This window comes from Indicator indicator, chromosome 3, assembly GCF_027791375.1.
Source record: "Indicator indicator isolate 239-I01 chromosome 3, UM_Iind_1.1, whole genome shotgun sequence".
In the NCBI taxonomy this organism is placed as follows: Eukaryota; Metazoa; Chordata; class Aves; order Piciformes; family Indicatoridae; genus Indicator; species Indicator indicator.
The window spans coordinates 44540778-44559192 of NC_072012.1; the positions used below are offsets into that span (position 1 = coordinate 44540778).

At 40.7% G+C, this 18415-nt stretch overlaps 1 protein-coding gene across 8 annotated transcripts in view; it reads left to right on the top strand.

Moving 5' to 3' along the window:
- PPFIA2 (PTPRF interacting protein alpha 2) overlaps positions 1-18415 on the top strand; it is a 309460-nt gene that overhangs the window by 202751 nt on the left and 88294 nt on the right. For 7 of the 8 annotated variants that reach the window (XM_054399556.1, XM_054399558.1, XM_054399560.1 and 4 more), the window contains 2 exons: positions 628-792; positions 11963-12037. In XM_054399556.1, coding sequence (XP_054255531.1) covers positions 628-792; positions 11963-12037 — 240 coding nt within the window. The remainder of the gene's footprint in view (positions 1-627; positions 793-11962; positions 12038-18415) is intronic. The other variant, XM_054399562.1, reaches the window with a different exon arrangement.

Genomic DNA, 18415 nt, shown 5'->3' on the forward strand with positions numbered 1-18415 from the left:
CTGTTCAGTCTGGAGAAAAGAAGGCTCCAAGGTGAACTTTTTGGGCCTTCCAGTATCTGAAGGGGGCTATAAGAAAGCTGGGGAGGGACTTTTTAGGCTATCAGGTATTGTTAGGACTAGGGGGAATGGAATAAAGCTGGAAGTGGGAAGATTCAGACTGGATGTGAGGAAGTTCTTCCCCATGAGAGTGGTGAGAGCCTGGAATGGGTTGTCCAGGGAGGTGGTTGGGGCCCTATCCCTGGAGGTGTTTCAGGCCAGGCTGGATGAGGCTCTGGCCAGCCTGATGTAGTGTGAGGTGTCCCTGCCCATGGCAGGGGGGTTGGAACTGGATGATCCTTGTGGTCCCTTCCAACCCTGACTGATTCTATGATTCTATGATTACCATCACAAATAATATTCTTCTTGCTTTTCACAGTAGAGTTCTAAGTGAAATGATGACTAGATTTCCTATTTTTCTATGAACCCCATCTTATTTAGAGCCATTACATGTTGTCAACAATTCCAGCAGCCTGCCCTACAAGGAAGTTGCCAAGAAAATTGACATTGGGTACCGTGCACTTTGTGTTTAGAATTCCTGTGGCATTTAGGTGCACAGCAACTAACAACCTTTTCTATCAAACCCAATAGCTGTTACTGGAGCATTTGGAGTGCCTTGTCTCAAGACACGAAAGGTCACTGAGGATGACAGTGGTGAAACGCCAAGCACAGTCCCCCTCGGGAGTTTCCAGTGAAGTTGAGGTCCTCAAAGCTCTGAAATCTCTGTTTGAGCACCACAAAGCTTTGGACGAAAAGGTAAAGTATGGACAAAAAAAAAAAAAAGTTTATTAAATACACTCTTCCTGATCTGTGCCTTACGATGCAGGAGAGCAACTGTGTTGTTTATTTACTCCTTGGAATGTGGTCTGTTCTTTCACAGCATTGACTCATGCCCAGAGGAATGCAAGCAAATCTCACCTCTACCACAGGTGGTTTTCATATTTAGCATTGATTAAAGAGGACACCACTAAATTTGTTGCCTGTATGACATGCTTTTAAGTTATTGCTGAGAAAGCTGAGTTGCCTCAGATTTTAAAGTGTCAAGAAGCAGGAGATGTTTATAACTACAGAGCTGATTGCCCAAAATTACTTTTTTTTCCTATCTGTTATTCATCTATGTGATGAACCTTTTCTATTTTGATAGAAAATTTTTATTATAAGACATTCTCAGATGCATCAAGGAAAACAGTGTAGCAAATGTATTTTGAAAATGATTTGTTACAAATCCAGCAGATATTATTTTCAGGTTGAAATTCAGTATAAAATTCTGGGTTTATGTTATAATGCCTCTCCATAGGACTGGATCAAAGGTGGTTTATACATCATCCAGATACCTGATAATATGGACTTGCTGGAACTTGTCCAGAGAAGGGCCACAAGGATGATCAGAGAGCTGGAGCACATCTCCTGTGAGGACAGGCTGAGAGAGTTGGGGTTGTTCAGTCTGAAGAGAAGCTCTGAGGAGACCTTATTGTGGACTTCCAGCATCTGAAGGGAGCCTACAAGAAAGCTGGGGAGGGACTTTTTAGGATGTCAGGTAGGGATAGGACTAGGGGGAATGGAGCAAAAGTAGAAATGAGTAGATTCAGTTTGGATGTTAGGAAGAAATTCCTCATCATAAGGGTGGTGAGACACTGGAACAGGTTGCCAAGGGAGGTGGTGGTAGCCTCATCCCTGGAGGTGTTTAAGGCCAGGCTGGATGTGTCTCTGGGCAACCTGATGTAGTGTGAGGTGTCCCTGCCCATGGCAGGGGGGTTGGAACTGGATGATCCTTGTGTCCCTTCCAACCCTGACAATTCTGTGATTCTATAATATAATGCTATCACATTATACAACACACATTGCCAGCATTATTGGGAATTTTTATTCCAAAAATAACAGAAGTTATACACCCAAATGTGCTGAAAGAACCCTTATGGCATGTGAGTCATCTATTCTGCACTTTCTTTGGCAGAAATATGGGGTAGATTTGTTTCAGACTCTTCAGAAATAAGGTATGTATTAATCTACCTAGAAAAAATTGTTGGAATTATTCAGAGAATAATGAAGGTTGTATCTCCTAGAGGATATCTGGCCTGACCTCCTGCTCAAAGCATTGCCAGCTCTTTGAGCTTGCTTAGAGTCCTGTCTAATTGACTTTTGAATATCTCCAGGGAGATGTTTCTCTATCCTCACTGTAATTACTTTTTCCATAATACTTAGCTAGAGTTTCCATTGTGGTGTCTTGTCCCTGTTCCCTCTTGTCCTCTCTCCATCTCCAAGAAGAAACTGGCTTTGTTTTCTCCACATCTTCTGGTGAGCTAGTTGTAGACAGCAATATCTTCCATTAAATTTCCCTTTTTGAGTTTGAGCAGACCCAACTCCCTCAGCCTCCTCCCATCTGCAATCTGATCCAGTCCATGACCAACGTGATGGCCTTTCCCTGAAGGTTATTGACATCTTTCTCATACCAGGGAGCCCGAAACTAGGTGCAGTATCAGTCTCAAAAGTCCAGAAGGAAATAACAATTTTGCCCACCCTGCTGACTGAACTGTGTGTCTGGTCTTAGTCACTCCTAGGGCTCTTCTGCAAACCTGCTTTCTTTTCCACAAGCCTGCTCTGCTGCCTGGGGTTATTCCATCCATAGTAATGGGAAGCCACTTAGACTTTATTTTACTGATGACAAGCCTCTCAGTCTAGCCAATTTTCTATGCATTGTATGATTTATTTATTAAATTCATATCTTACCCTTTTCTCTAGGGGTACATGAAAGATCTTGCAGAAAGCTTTGATAAATACAAAGGTAAAACCATTCCCTGTGCTCTCCTCATCCAATGAGCAAGCCATATCATCACCAAAAGCAATAAGATTGGCCAGATGTCAATTGCCTTGCACTAAGTCATACTGGCTCTTCTCAGTCACTATCTTGTGGTGGTTTCCAGGAAGATTGACTTCATAACCTCTCAACACAGGTCAGCTTATACTTATCTGTGTCTTCCCAGGGTAATTCCTGCCTATCATGGTGGTGGACACAACTTTTGTGGGATTTCTGCTCTTTAGGAGTCTCCCCTGACTTTCTTTAGCTCACTGTGATACGATAAGCAAGTCTCTCAGTACCTGTGGATGCAGCCAATCTACTCCCTTTGCCTTATGGATGGTGTCTTCTCCTGTCTTGTGGATTATCCCTCACTCCCACAGACTCTACCACTATGGTCAGGGCAGACTGAGAGCAAAACTTTTCAGTAAATGCTGAAGCAAAACCCATGTTAAATGACACACTTGATGTCAGAGGAAATAAACACTGCCTCATGAGAAAATGCACCCTAAAATGAAGTCACTTAAAGGGTAATGAGTAATGAAAAATGCCAGAAGTGCATTGAAAATCTATGATGGTGCTTTGCAAATGGGTAATGGAAGCAAATTTTCTTTCTTCTTCACACAAAATGTCTGACATTCAAAACCAGCCAGTGTTAAAAATGCATTGCAAGATAAAAGTGTATTTATTTTAAACTTACAAAAGTCCCAAGAAAATCTTTACATTCTTCCTAAATGCAAATTTTCTGTAGTGTTTTCACTTCCTGCACTAAGACATCTCAAGGTGTTGTAACAGACTCTGATGGTCAAGCAAGGATTGCTATGTATACAGTGCAAGAACTACAAAAACATCCTCATTACTATAACAAAATGCAATGAAAAAGACAAAACAGACTGGAAGATGGAAAATAAAACATACCAGTTTGGGATCTGTATTTCCAAGGAGGCCTGCTTAAGTAGAAGGACAACCAAGAATGATACTTTAATTCATTTCAAAAAGCCTCTTGGCTATATATTACATGAAGTCAAGAGGGAGGGGACAGGCTCTGTTCAGTTGCACCCTGGGATAAGACAAGGGGCAATGGATATAAACTACAGCACAGGAGGTTCTGCCTCAGCATGAGGAGAAACTTCTTCACTGTGAGGGTGACAGAGCACTGGAACAGGCTGCCCAGAGAGGTTGTGGAGTCTCCTTCTCTGGAGACTTTCCAGACCCATCTGGATGCATTCCTGTGCAATTTGTGCTAGATTCTATGGTCCTGCTCTGGCAGGGGGGTTGGACTTGATCTTTGGAGGTCCCTTCCAACTCCTAACATCCTTTGATCCTGTGATTTCCTGTGTTAACCCACTGGGGATGGACTGTTCAGCTCCTTGTACCCTCTGGTACTCTTTAGGAATCATCTCTATGGTTAAGGCATAGTCCTCAACCTATAACAATTGGCAGTAGAGTAGGTTAGGAAATATGTATTCCTTATATGCAATTCAGGAAGAATAAAACCTAGCAAAATTATTATTTATACCATTCTATAGATATAATTGACTTCTAATATCTCTGAATAGGGTTATTTCCCTCCAGACATTTTTCCTGTTTTGCTTTAAGTGAGGGTTTCAACATTTGAAATGTGCATTTGGAAAGAAGAAACTGTTTGAAGCAACTTCTCCAAAGCCTTTTTTTTTAATCTGTTTTCAAAGAAAAGTGTTCAGCTGATCTTCACAGAAGAAACCAAATACCAGGTGTTACTGTCCTGCTTAAAATTTTAAAACACTTTATTCACTTAGGATTAATTCATGGCAGTAAAGCATACCTAATATTCTTGCAAATAAAACAAATCTATTCACTCCAACATTGTCACTATTTTTTTATTCATTAGCAGGTAGCTAGGAGAGCTTTTATTCATGACAAAAAGGGATGGAATTCCAGCATGCGCAAGTGTTCTTTAAAAGCTCCTGGTGGGCTGCAGATTTGGAGGGAATGAAGAAAGAATTTGACAGCAAGGAAAAAGTGAGAAGTAGTTGCTAGGAGACAGGGGAAAATGGGTGATATTTTGCACCAACATTAGTGCTAACATGGCATTGACTATGTTACATTTCAGGGCAATGTGATTGCATTTAAAAGCCAGAGGAATGTCCAGACATCCAAACACATTGGTTACAGTATCTTCTGCTGTGTCTGTGGCACAGTGGTGGGAATCCACCCTTTAAAAATGTATATTATGGCATGTCCTGATAGATTAGGTGACATCTGATTAGTCTTCCTTTGTGTAATCTTAGTGAGAGTACCTAGTTCACAGGAAAACAGAAATATATTGGAGTACCATATGAAATTTAAGTAGTGTGTTATTTCTGAAGTGATAAACACAATCTCACTAAGATGATGCTGACTTCTCTGAACCCTAGTTACTCATTTACTTTCTTTGCCTCCCACAAAAGAGAAAACAATGTAATATTCTAAATATCTAAACATTCTAATCTGCATTCACCATATGAAAACCTGCAAATTATCATTTAAAAGCAACCTGCATTTTTTTCTACCTCCTTTTCCTCCAAGAAAATGGTGACCAAGCTCAATAACTTTTTCTGCACCTCTCAGAAATGGAGACGGTTCTGGATTTGTTGTTTTTTTTTTTTGTTTGGTTTTGGTTTGGTTGGTTTGTTTGCTGCAACATAAATTTGAAGAGGGAATTCAATCAAAATTCTTTGCAATACATTTATACACAGCTTTTCAGAGGCTTTGGCTTTTGCCCCATATTTAAATTCAAAGCTTATTCAATACAGACTTACAAAGCTATGGAAAACCAATACAATTATTAGCTGGTAAATATTGCTCAGAGTAAAATATCTCTCAAAGGACATGTATACTTCATACATTAGTAGGGCATTTGGAGCCTGGCTTGTTTCCTGGAATGTGAATGATCACACTTGAAATCTTTGTTCAGCTTTTGTGTTTTTCATTGAGTTTATTTTGAAATCATTTGAAGGCTGAGAAAGACATTTTCAAGTGAGGAATAACATCACAGTCTCTGGGCTGTAAAGCAGAGCAGATTTCTCCTTCAGACCAGAGTGCTGCTGTAGCACTTTTCTTTTTCACTTGCAGAATCCAAGGTTTCCCTCAGCTTTAACAACGCCGTGTATGTGGCTGAACATCAGGAATTAGTTTTAGCATTTCCAAAGTCACCATGGCAAATGGGAAACTGAATTAGTTGTTCCCTGGTTAGGTGAAAAGGAAAAAGATGTCTCCTGTGCCAAGGCAGAGTTGCTTTCAGTTCCTTTGGCAACCCCTGTATTCGAAGAACAAATAAAGGCCATCAGGCTGCAGTTTTGGTTAGCTCATTTTAAAAAGGCAGTGCATTAACTGTGTGCATAGAAGGCAGGGAAGGAAAGGCAAAGCAAAAGAAATAGCTTTCAGCTGTTGCTCAGTGTCTTGCTGTTCCATGTTGTTACTGACAATAGGCCAAGAATAATAAAATTTAATAGAATAGCTTGATATTCAGATGAAATACATTCATTCTCTACCTGTTTTGTTTTGTTTTGTTTTCTGAAATGTCACATAAAAATGTCTGTGTAAAACCTGCTAGGATTCAGTTCTACAATGTGTAAAGGTAAAGGATAATTTTTCAGACTCCAGCTCCACTTGGGGTTGTGACCTTCTCAATAATGTGACCTAGAGGATTTGCAAATTCTGACACAATCTGGGATGAATGCCACTGTTAGACATTTTTTGTTATTCTTTTTATCATGCATTGCCACCTCCGAAACACTTAGGCTTGAATACATGGAGGTTTTAGGAAACTTAGGAGAATTAAAAGTAAAACTATCAACTCGTGTTTCATTTCAGCTATTAAGGACTGCCATCTTGGGAATTTTCTCTCAATCATCTTCACAGAATCACAGCAACATTCAGGTTGGAAAAGACCCTCAGGATCACCAAGTCCAACCCAGAACCCTACTCTACAAGGTTCACCCCTAAACCAGATCCCAAGCACCACATCCAAACCACCTTGAAACACATCCAGGCTTGGGGACTCCACCACCTCCCTGGGCAGCACATTCCAATGTCTGAACGCTCTTGCTGTGAACAATTTTTTCCTAATGTCCACTCTAAATCTACCCAGCTGCAGCTTGAGACCATTCCATCTCATTCTATCACTAATGACCTGTGAGAAGACACCAATACGAACCTCTCTACAATGTCCTTTCAGGTAGTTGTACAGAGCAATGAGGTCTCTTTCAGCAGTGCTTCCAGCCAAGAGGACTGAAGCCAGAAAGATGATTGTCATTTGGCCATGTGGTTCACAGGATCACAGGATGTTAGGGGTTGGAAGGGGCCTCCAAAGATCATCAAGTCCAACCTCCCCTGCCAGAGCAGGACCACATAACCATATAGCTTATACATCTAAGATGAAATTCCCGTTGAGAAATTGGGAAGTGGGAGTGAGTCTATGCTTCCTAGTACCAAGTGATAGAGTAAGAAGAAATGGACTGAAATTGTGCCAGGGAAGGTTTAGACTGGATATCAGGAAAGATTTCTTTATGGAAAGAGTGGTCAGGTGTTGGAACAGGATGCCCAGGGAGGTGATGGAGTCACCATCCCTGGAGGTGTTCAAGAAACATTTGGATGTGACACTTTGGGATGTGGTTTAATGGCCATGATGTTCTTGGGTTGAAGGTTGGACTCAATGATCTTAAAGGTCTCTTCCAACTGAAACAATTCTATGAAATCAGGCTTCTTAAAGACTGGACTCCACTCCTCACTGGCAGAACATGGACTTCAATAATTGAGAGATAGCAAAGGATGGAAATGGTAGTGAGAAGAGAAGCAGGATACAGAAAGAGAGTTTTGGAATCTGCAGAGGAACTGGGGGAACTTCTGGGAAGGCAGAGAGTGTGGTAGGAGTAGAGAGAGAGGATAGATGTGCCAGCTAGTGGACTCACTGCCTTGGACTTTTTGACCATCTGGTTAGGGAAACAGGTCATCAAACAGCCCTTGGAAGTGGTAGAAGAACTGAGGAAGTACTATTGGTTTTCAACCAGAATATGATTTGAAAAATAGGAAAAAGGGAAGGCCCATGAAGTAAGAAATACTTTTTCATTTGTTTAAACAATTAAAATTTTTCAGTTACAGCCAGAGTAATTGATGCATTATATATCTGCTGTGAAGCATGCATATGAAAAATAGAATGGGATGGAATTTATGAATAAATTTGAATTACTAAATATTTCCAATTAACTTTACATTTTCCAAGTGTGCTGTAATTGAGTACTGAAAAATTTATATGAAATGACTGTAGTGATAGCTTAGGTTACTACAAGAAATCTGAAGCTGTATGAGGATGTTTTCATTCACTTTGGAAAGCTTTATGAAAGAAGACTTTGACCTACACCTTTGAAGAAAAATAGTAAAATAAGTTAATAAAGAGCAGAAACATTTGGGGTTCCATTCCTTATTTTGACTGTGTTCTGTTGTATGGAAATAGTTGAAACAGTCATGAGCACTGCCACTCGGAGATGGCTCAGTCACTGCCTCTCCAAGATGGTTTAAACTTCATTTGCATCAGGTAAGGAACAAGAGCAGTCAGTTATTACATTTTAGCTATTGATTACATAGCCACAACCCACAGGGAATGTCTATTTAACCTACAACACACAGCTATGGAAACATTAACTGCTGGATTATTTTTTATGTGCTTTGTTGCGTGAAGGAATAGAGATAAATTAATGCATCATAAATTGGACTAAAAAACTGAGGATTCTTTCTAGTCTTGAGAGTGTCTTCATATTTCTTACATATTAACACTCTTCAACTCACTTCTCTTTTGCTCCTTTGAGCAAATCATTTGTGATGTCTGTTCTGTTAAGGCTAGCAATATTGTTTACCGTATAGTAAAACAGTAGTTCACTGAGAGCTCTCTAACAATTTCTGTGAATGCATAAAATGCCTTTTCTTTTATTTTGTTATTTCTTTTAATAAAGCTGTGAAGAGGAGCAAAAAGCTCAAAGTACTGGAGAGGGACTTTTTAGGATATCAGGTAATGATAGAACTAGGGGGAACGGAATAAAGCTGGAAGTGGGGAGATTCAGGCTGTATTTGAGGAAGAAGTTCTTCCCCATGAGAGTGGTGAGAGCCTGGAATGGGTTGTCCAGGGAGGTGTTTAAGGCCAGGCTGGATGAGGCTCTGGCCAGCCTGATATAGTGTGAGGTGTCCCTGGCCAAGGCAAGGGGGTTAGAACTGGATGATCCTTGTGGTCCCTTCCAACCCTGACTGATTCTATGATTCTATATTTGCACTTTTTACAAAGGCTAAATATTTTTCCTTTTATTTTTTTTTTTGGTGTTCATTTCCTGAATATGGTTTTGGGTTTTTTTTTGTTTGTTTTGGGGGGGGATTTTTTTTTTTAGTTAGGTTTAAAGTTTACTGAACATGCTATGTTACAGTTTTGCTCAATAATTTTCCTCTAGCACAGTCTCAGCCATTCCTAGGAGGCAGTGAGTTTATTTGCAAAATTTCTGTCAGTCAGTAGCAATGGAAAATAAATATGTAAGGAAAGGTAATATTTATTAGGCTGAAAGACATCACTGAAAAAAATATGACAGCATTAGGACACACACAGCCTTTTTGAGGGTCTCCTGTATTTCTCCAGGGAGCAAACCAAATTTTAAGTATATAAATATGTACAATGTTACATTGCACATAAAAGAATGATTTTTGGTTTGCTTTGCTTTCAAACTACACCTCTTGGCCTAATAGAATGTGCTGACTTTCCCTCCAAACATTGCATCCTTGGATCATCAGCTCAGACAGCTTTGTTGCAGTACTGTTGGAACGTGTATAGAGATAGATCCTGAGTGCTGACTGGTTAGCCAAGTTGCAAAGTCATTTGATTTGAGGTGCCTGATGAAGTCAATTAGGAGAGTAGTTGTCACAAAGAGCCTTTATAGTCAAGAGAGAGTCACCTACACATAGCAATGAAGATGACTTCAGGTCTGATCTGCCTTTGATCCTGTTGGCAGACTGGTGACTGCATTGCCAGCTTAGGTTGTCTGTTGCTACATGAGCTAATGTTGAGCCAGGACACTCAACACTGCATCTGTCTTCACTGGTATTAAGTTATTATTTGGTAATCCTTAATAATTACAGTAGTAATAATAACAATTAAGTAGATCATAGACATCCTTGGAACAGGTCACCTATAAAACTGGTACAAACACAGCAGGTTTTTGTCTACTTATGAGAGCATATCTTGTGTAGGATTGGTTTTTTGGTTTTTTTTTTTTTGCAAAACCCAAGCAAACTGCAAGATGACATAAACCAAAACAACCTTGGTGTGTGTGCCTAAAGGCAATGCTTAAAGTTATTTGTTTCAATGAATTTGTCACATTCAATTAATGTCGACAGATCTGTTTTCTGTGATTCTGTGATCTTCCATGGAGCGGACTTAGAACATCTGCAAATGGGGAGGAATAACACCAGGCACCAGGACAGACTAGAGGTCATCCTGCTGCAAAACAGCTGTGTGGAGAAGGACCTGGGAGTCCTAGTGGAGAGCAAGTTCCCCATGGGACAGCAATGTGCCGTTGTGGCCAAGAGGGCCAATGGCATCCTGGAATGCATTAAGAAAAGTGTGGCCAGCAGGTCTAGGGAGGTTCTCCTCCCCATCTGCTCTGCCCTGGTGACACCACACTTGCAATACGGTGTCCAGTTTTGGGCTTCCCAGTTCAAGAGAGGACATAATCTGCTGGGGTGAGTCCAATGGGGAGCTAAGAGGATGATTGAGGGCCTGGAACGTCTGTCCTCTGAATTAAGAGTGAGACCTGGGGCTTTTAATCATGAGAAGAGAAGGCTGAGAAGGGATCTAATCAATGCCTATAAATATCTGAGGGGTGGGTGTCAAGATGAAGGTGATGGTCTGCTTTCGGTGGTGCCCAATAATGGGGCAAGGAACAACAGGTACCAGCTAAAACACAGGAGGTTCCACCTCAATACAAGGAGACACTTCTTTATGGTGAGGGTGACAAAGCACTGGCACAGGCTGCCCAGACAGATGGTGTAGTCTCCTTCTCTGGAGACTTTCAAAACCTTCCTGGATATGTTTCTGTACAGCTTGCCTTAAGTGATCCTGCTTTGGCAGGGGGGTTGGATTTGATCTCTGGAGGGCCCTTCAAACTCCTAACATTCTGTGATTCTATGAAATGTATTTTTCACCTTATCTGTTGCAAAAGTTTCCTGTGAACAACATTCTACATCCCCCCCTCCCCGCCATGTGGTCTTGGAATGTTTGCATTTGCTGTGTATTCCCCAAAGTTATAGGCAAACTGTGGAACAGCAGCATAGCAGTTACAGTGCTGGGATGTATCAAGAAAGGTGTCCAGCAAGGCTAGGGAAGTTCTTCTACCTCTTTACTCTGCCCTGCTGAGACCACACCTGGAATCCTGTGTCCAGTTTTGGGCTCCCCAGTTCAAGAGAGACAGAGACCTGCTGGAGAGAATCCAACAGAGAGCCAGGAGGATGCTTAGGGGACTTGAGCATCTCCCTGTGAAGAGAGACTGAGAGCCCTGGGGCTGTTTAGTCTGGAGAAGAGAGGACTGAGGGGGATCTGATCAATGTCTATCAATATCTGAGGGATGGGTGTCAAGTGGAGGGGGCCAGGCTCTTTTGGGTGGTTCACAGTCATAAGACAAGGAACAATGGGTTCAAACTAGAACATAGAAGATCTCATCTCAACATGAGGAGAAACTTCTTTATAGTGAGGGTGACAGAGCCCTGGAACAGGCACCCCAGAGAGATTGTGGAGTCTCCTTCTCTGGAGACTTTCCAACCCCACCTGGATGCATTCCTGTGCAGACTACCCTAAGTGATGCTGCTCTGGCAGGGGGGTTGGTCCTGCTGATCTCTGGAGGTCCCTTCCAACCTCTGATACACTGTGACACTGTGATACTGTGATACAGGTTCAACACATTTTCCTGGGTTAAGTCTTCCTGCAGTTAGGTTAAAAGTTGACTTCACAGCATGTCTCATGAAAGGATGCAGCAAGCATGCCTGCAGATGGGCTGGTAGGGCACACAGTATGGCAGATGGTATAATCTTGAAAGACTGATAGAGATTACGTTACTGCACATATTTTGGTTTTTCTTCTAGGTGAGGGAACGACTGAGGGTTTCTTTAGAAAGAGTCTCTGCACTGGAAGAAGAACTAGCTGCTGCTAACCAGGAGGTAACACAAAACACTTTCTCCACTTTTGACATTCAGTTTCTCTAATGCTCTGTCCCATGTGTTCCCTGTCACTTTTCTTAAACCTGTCAGGTAAAAAAAAAAAAAAAGAGAAAAAGAAAACCCCCAGACAATTTCAAAAAATTATACTCTGAGTAAGCTTCTTAATGAGACTCGTTTAAGGTGGTCCTAACATGAATACAACTTTCTGTTCACTGATTTATTCCCTCCTGAGCAAGCCAAAATCCAAGAACCCAGTGGCAAATTTCCCCATTTCTTACTAGACATGAAAAGGTAGTGAAAGAATGAATATGTCAGATACTATGAAAAATTTAATAACCTGAATTTCCATTTTCCTATAAAATTAAGTAAACCACACATGTATATATGCACATTATATAAGTGTTAACATCGATGGGGAAGGACTAAGGATGACCTTGAAATTTAGGTTTGTCTCTTCCCTTATAACTGCAGTGGTAAACCATGGTGAACTCTGGTGCTCTATAACCGCTGTGAATTTGGACAAGAGAGGTTTTTTTTCCCCTGTAAAGTAGTGTTCAGTCTGTTCTCTATTCTTTGAAAGGATGAACAGCAACACCTAACTGTATTGCACACACAACTGTACACACATATGGAATGGAATCTTACACCCCAGGGAGGCTCGAAAACAGAAATACTGGAGTCTGGTGGTCATTAATTGCTGGTCATTTGCCATTCCCATCATGTTCTGCATTGCTACCTGATGTATGCTTCTCACATTGGCAGAAACAAATCAGAGAAGCAGTAAAGCTGGATTAAAGCTGCACATTTACTGGTGTTTTTTTTTACTCAGAATCATGAGAGTGGAAACAGCCACAGTCAAGATTAAACTTTGGTAGTACTACTAAGTAATTGCTGAAGACTGGAATACCTGTAATTCAGAATAATGTGTGATAATGGCAGATGCAAAGTCATAAAGTGATCTTTTTTCCCCAATATTAAGCTTAGAAAAGTTACTTCTTTAAAGTAACTACCTAAAAATAGGATCTTGAATTAAGATATTAGTACCTAGGATCTTCAATTAAAATATTAGTACCTTTTATGAACTGTGAACTAGATATTTTGAATTACCCCTTTCTTCTCTGCATTGTATCTGTACAAAAATAAAATATCAATCTTTTATATATGAATTTCACAATGTCCAGAATAATTTGGTTCATATAATTTAGTTACACTGTGTTGCATGTGGTACATGACTCTCATTGTACAGTCGTTGTAACATTAAATAGAAAGCAGTCTTTGTGATCAGTCAAGCCAACTGAAATGCATTGCACTTCTCTAATCACTCCCTTTTGTGATCCACTTAAATCCAAGTTCACTTTACTGCCCATGGGACCAGCTTTGTAGAGCATTCTCTTGCTATTTGGAGTTTAAAGAAAATAATGAGTGAAACTTGTACTTACAGTAAGGAATAAAAACATACACAATGAAATAAAGTTGAAATAGGATTTTCATAGCCTTTCTTGCCCCATACCCTCAGATATGTTGTACAAGCTTTATGTCTCCATAATACTAAGAACATTTAGAAAAATACGTGATCAGCCAAGCATAAAATCTGAATAGAGTCTCTTGTGAAGAACTGTTAAGGGTCAAAAATGGAAATTCCATGCAATAATAATGAAAAAAGGAGCTAGATGGGAGAGATGTGGAAGAGAATGAGTGGATTGTTTCCAAACAGTTGATGGATTTGATCAAGAGTTCAGTGTTCACACAAACAGTTATTTAAACAATACAAAGGTAAATAGAGAACTGCAATATATAAGCTCATTTTTATGCTAGATTCCACAGGGAATACACAGGCAGTAAAGAGCTTTAAAGATTTATTGTGCTATGTATGAGCATAAAAGGCCAAGGTTTCCATGGGAATTGAATATATGGTTTCCAGTAATTTCTGTATTCCTGTCACTCAGTGTCTGCTCACCCAAGAAAATTGCTATTTTCTTTCATATCCATTTTCCCATATTGATTCTAAGAGTGTCAGAGTGCGTTCAGGAATATATCTAAACATAAAACTTAGACAGTAAATCAGTTCCCTGCTTAAAATGGTATGTGACTAGGTATATATAACAAGTAGAAGACTCAGAGATTAAAAAAACAGTAGAAATTCATATGTTAAGACATCACCGTTCTGTGAAAAGCTATGGATTGAACAGAAGATTTCAGCTCAACATGAGGAGAAACTTCTGTACAGCGAGGGTGACAGAGCACTGGAACAGTCTGCCCAGAGAGGTTGTGGAGTCTCCTTCTCTGGACACATTCAAAACCCACCTGGATTCCTGTGAGGACTATTCTAGGTGATCCTGCTTTGGCAGGGGGGTTGGACTCAATGATCTCTGGAGGTCCTTTCCAACCTCTAATGTACTGTGATACTGTGGCTTTATCACAGATCAATAATGAGAAACTGCAGACACTCAGGAGAACTTATGGGAAATGTCCATATAAAAAAGAGAAAATTGTAATACAGAGACTATTGCTTTCCATCATTAGATGGCAAGTAAATATCATTTAACAGTCTTTGTAGCACATTACATTGCATACCAAAGGCAGTGAAAAACATCTGTAACTGTGGAAAAGCTGATTTCAGCTCTAGTTGGCAACACCATTTTACAAAGCACTTTGTAGATGACAGGGAATGCTATTGAGTAGCATTGACTTTAAACTGCAGGGGCAATTGAGATGGACAGGTGGACCTGCTGAGGGATTTAGATTGTGTAGCTAGTATTTATATTTCTATGGATTGTATTTTTTTTTATTTGATTGAATATTTTATTTTGCTGCACCTGATTAGTGGCAGCAGAAGGGACCTTTAAACACAGCAGCAACCTGAATTGCTGTTGGTGAATATTCATGCAGACTGGGCCTACACTAACGAAATTCCAGAGTCATCCTTATTATATTTGGGGTTGATTGGCAGTTATCACATGACGCACCCAAAATTATCACCTGATTTTTACTTTTATGCTGACACTGGCAGCCAGCATTTGTTCATAACTGGTAGATGTCCTGCTCATTGGAGCTAAGATGAGTAGTAGATATTAACAATTTCCTGAAACAAATTACTTCCTGCTTTTAGCTGAAATTACTGTAAAACCTAGCTGCATTTGCTTATTCTTTAGGTGCTCTTAAAATGGTGCTGGTTTCCATCTGGTTCCACACACAACTATGGTCTCACCAAACAGTTTTGTTGCTGAGGTTTCTAATTTGCAGCTAACGACTGGCCAAGCTGCAAGTGGTACACCCAGTACCAAAGCTCAGTGGTACAAGAGGGTCTGTCTGTGAATACATTGAAGGCAAACAAGTTGCTCTTCAGTGAGTGAATGAACATTGTCAAATTCTAACAAGACTCTGCAAGCTGGCACTAGTTTGAGAAGGTTAAGTCTCATGTGCAAGGGACGTGGGATATAATTCTCTTTCCCAGTTTTATCATTTATGATCTTCATGGAAATTAAAATTGAAATTACAGACAAAATAACTACTTTTGTTCCACAGCTTTTGAGATCCTCTTCTTAGGGTTGCAAGTGTGAGTGTTTTCTAAAAGTATGGTAAACTGCAGCACATGCAATCAACATACTAAGTGCATTAACATCATATATCACCAGGAACTGAAGCTGTAAGTGGCTTTCACACAGTCGAGTTACATAGACCAAGCCTGTGGTGAGGCTTTTAAATCCATTTCTGCTGCATTGTGCAGTGTTAAATGACAACTGTTGCAATTTCCATTGAGAGATTTCAATGCTCCCAACAAATAGTTTCCCCCAAAAAAGCAGTCTTTAGAGCTTTTATGTATAAGGTTTTATGTATAATTAAGCTAATACTATACTGGGGAAAAGTAAATTTTTGGATGTCTGTGCTTATTTTGCACATGAATTTTCTCCTGCCCATCCTAAACATTTAACCAGCCCTTGCAAAATCTCCCCGTGTTAATAAAAACAGTGTGATAAGTGACACTTCAAAGCCCATTTTTGTTTCTGGTTAGTAAGGTATCTTTTTTTCCCTTGTAAGTAGAAAATGTGACATGGAAAACACAGCTTGAATTACATTTACTGTTTCAAAGATATGCTTTCTGAACCCAGAAAGCACTGAGACTGTGTAGAATATGAAATTAGAGAAATGATTGGTTTGAGTTTATACAGCAGCATACTACTATGCTCTTTCTTCACTATCTGTTGAGAAAGCCAATGTCATATACAAATTCCCAACAGGATTATATTGCCTCTGTCAGTTGATGCATAGATTGTATAAAACACTCAGGCCTCCTTTTAAAGCCTCATTGTTACAATTTACACTTCCTTCCACAGACTTTTACTCAATTTTGAGGCTAAATTTAACTCCTGAGGCTATCAAAGAGCTTGCCAAAGTTTTGAACCATAAACTTCTGCTTCATCTAACTGCAAGCATTCGACTTGAACATAGAAGATTTCACCTCAACATGAGGAGAAACTTCTTGACAGTGAGGGTGACAGAGCACTGGAACAGGATGCGCAGGGGAGTCTCCTTCTCTGGAGACTTTCCAAACCCACCTGGATGCATTCCTGTGCAGACTACCCTAAGTGATCCTGCTCTGACAGGGGGGTTGGACCTGATGATCTGTTGAGGTCCCTTCCAACCTCTGATATACTGTGATACTTTTAGGGAAGTGGTTTCCTTCCTGACAGTGGCTTGCTTAATTCATTAGGGTGTCCTAATGCTGCTTTTTATAGCATCCATAGAATCATAGGATTATTTTGGTTGGAAGAGAATTTTAAGAACATCAAGCCCAATCATTAACCCGGTACTGCTAGGTCACCACTAAACCACACCCCTAAGCACCACAGCTTTTAAATACCTCCAGAGATGATGACTCAGCCACTTCTCTGGGCAGCAGTGCTTTACAATCCTCTCTGTGAAGAATCTTTCCCTAATAACCAACCTAAACTTCTCCTGGTGCAACTTGAGGTCATTTCCACTTGGAAGAACAGACCGACCCTAACCTCGCTGCAGCCTCCTTTCAGGTAGTTGTAGAGAGGAATAATGTCTCCCCTCAGCCTCCTTTTCTCCATGCTAAACCACCTATTCCTGATAACCTAAACCACCTACTCCTCCTTTTCCCCATGCTAAACCAGCTACTCCTCATAACACTTGTGCTCTAGCCCATTCACCAGCTTCAGACATGCTTCAGCAACTCAAGTTCTCTCTTGTAGTGAGGGACCCAAAACTGAGCACAGTATTTGAGGCTCAGCCTCACCAGAACAGATAATTGGTTCCCTAGCCCTGCTGGCCACACTATTTCTGATACAAGACAGATTCCACTGGTCTTCATGGCCACCTGAGCACACTCTTGGCTCCTGTTCAGCCAGCTACCAACCCCCACCCCCAGGTCCTGTTCTACCAGGCAGCTTTTCTAGCCACTCTGCCCCAAGCCCATAGTGTTGCACGAGGTGGTTGTGATTCAGGTGCAGGATCCAACACTTGACCTTGTAAACCTTGTTCCATTGGCCTCAACCCATCAATCCAGATGGATGTGGATTGATCCAGATGGATCAGTCCGGATCAGTGAAAGACCAGTAAAAGCATTCATAAATTATTTACATCACAGAAGAGAAAGGATGATTTGTCCTTTGTGATTCTTTATGTTCTATACCAAACCCACCAGAAAATACAGCCACTTGCTTACCAGAGAAGTTTCAAATACTCTTTTAATTGCTTAATTCTTACTATGCAGAGCAAGTAAAGAAACCAGTGAAAATACAGAATCTTCTAACAGCTGATGACAGTTTTGACTCTGACTGTGAGGGATGCTGCAGATGTCATTGTATTATCCTTAACTCTATTGAAATATTCTGTAATATTTAGTATATGCATATTTTAAAGTAAATCATCAGGTAACTTTGGTGTGTCCTTTTTACCCATGGTTGCATAGAATCATAGAATTGTCAGGGTTGGAAGGGACCTCAAGGATCATCCAGTTCCAACCCCCCTGCCATAAGGATGCCCAGAGTCACATCCAGTCTCCTTAAAAATCCTCCAGGGATGAGGCTTCTACCACCTCCCTGGGCAACCTGTTCCAGTGTCTCACCACCCTCATGGGGAAGAACTTCTTCCTAACATCCAATCTGAATCTACTCATTTCTAGCTTTGCTCCATTCCTCCTAGTCCTATCACTACCTGACACCCTAAAAAATCCCTCCCCAGCTTTCCTGTAGGCCCCCTTCAGATATTGGAAGGCTACAATAAGGTCTCCTCAGAGTCTTCTCTTCTCCTGACTGCACAACCCCAACTCTCTCAGTCTGTCTCCATAGGAGAGGAGCTCCAGCCCTCTGATCATCCTCATGGCCCTTCCCTGGACATGTTACAGCATGTCCA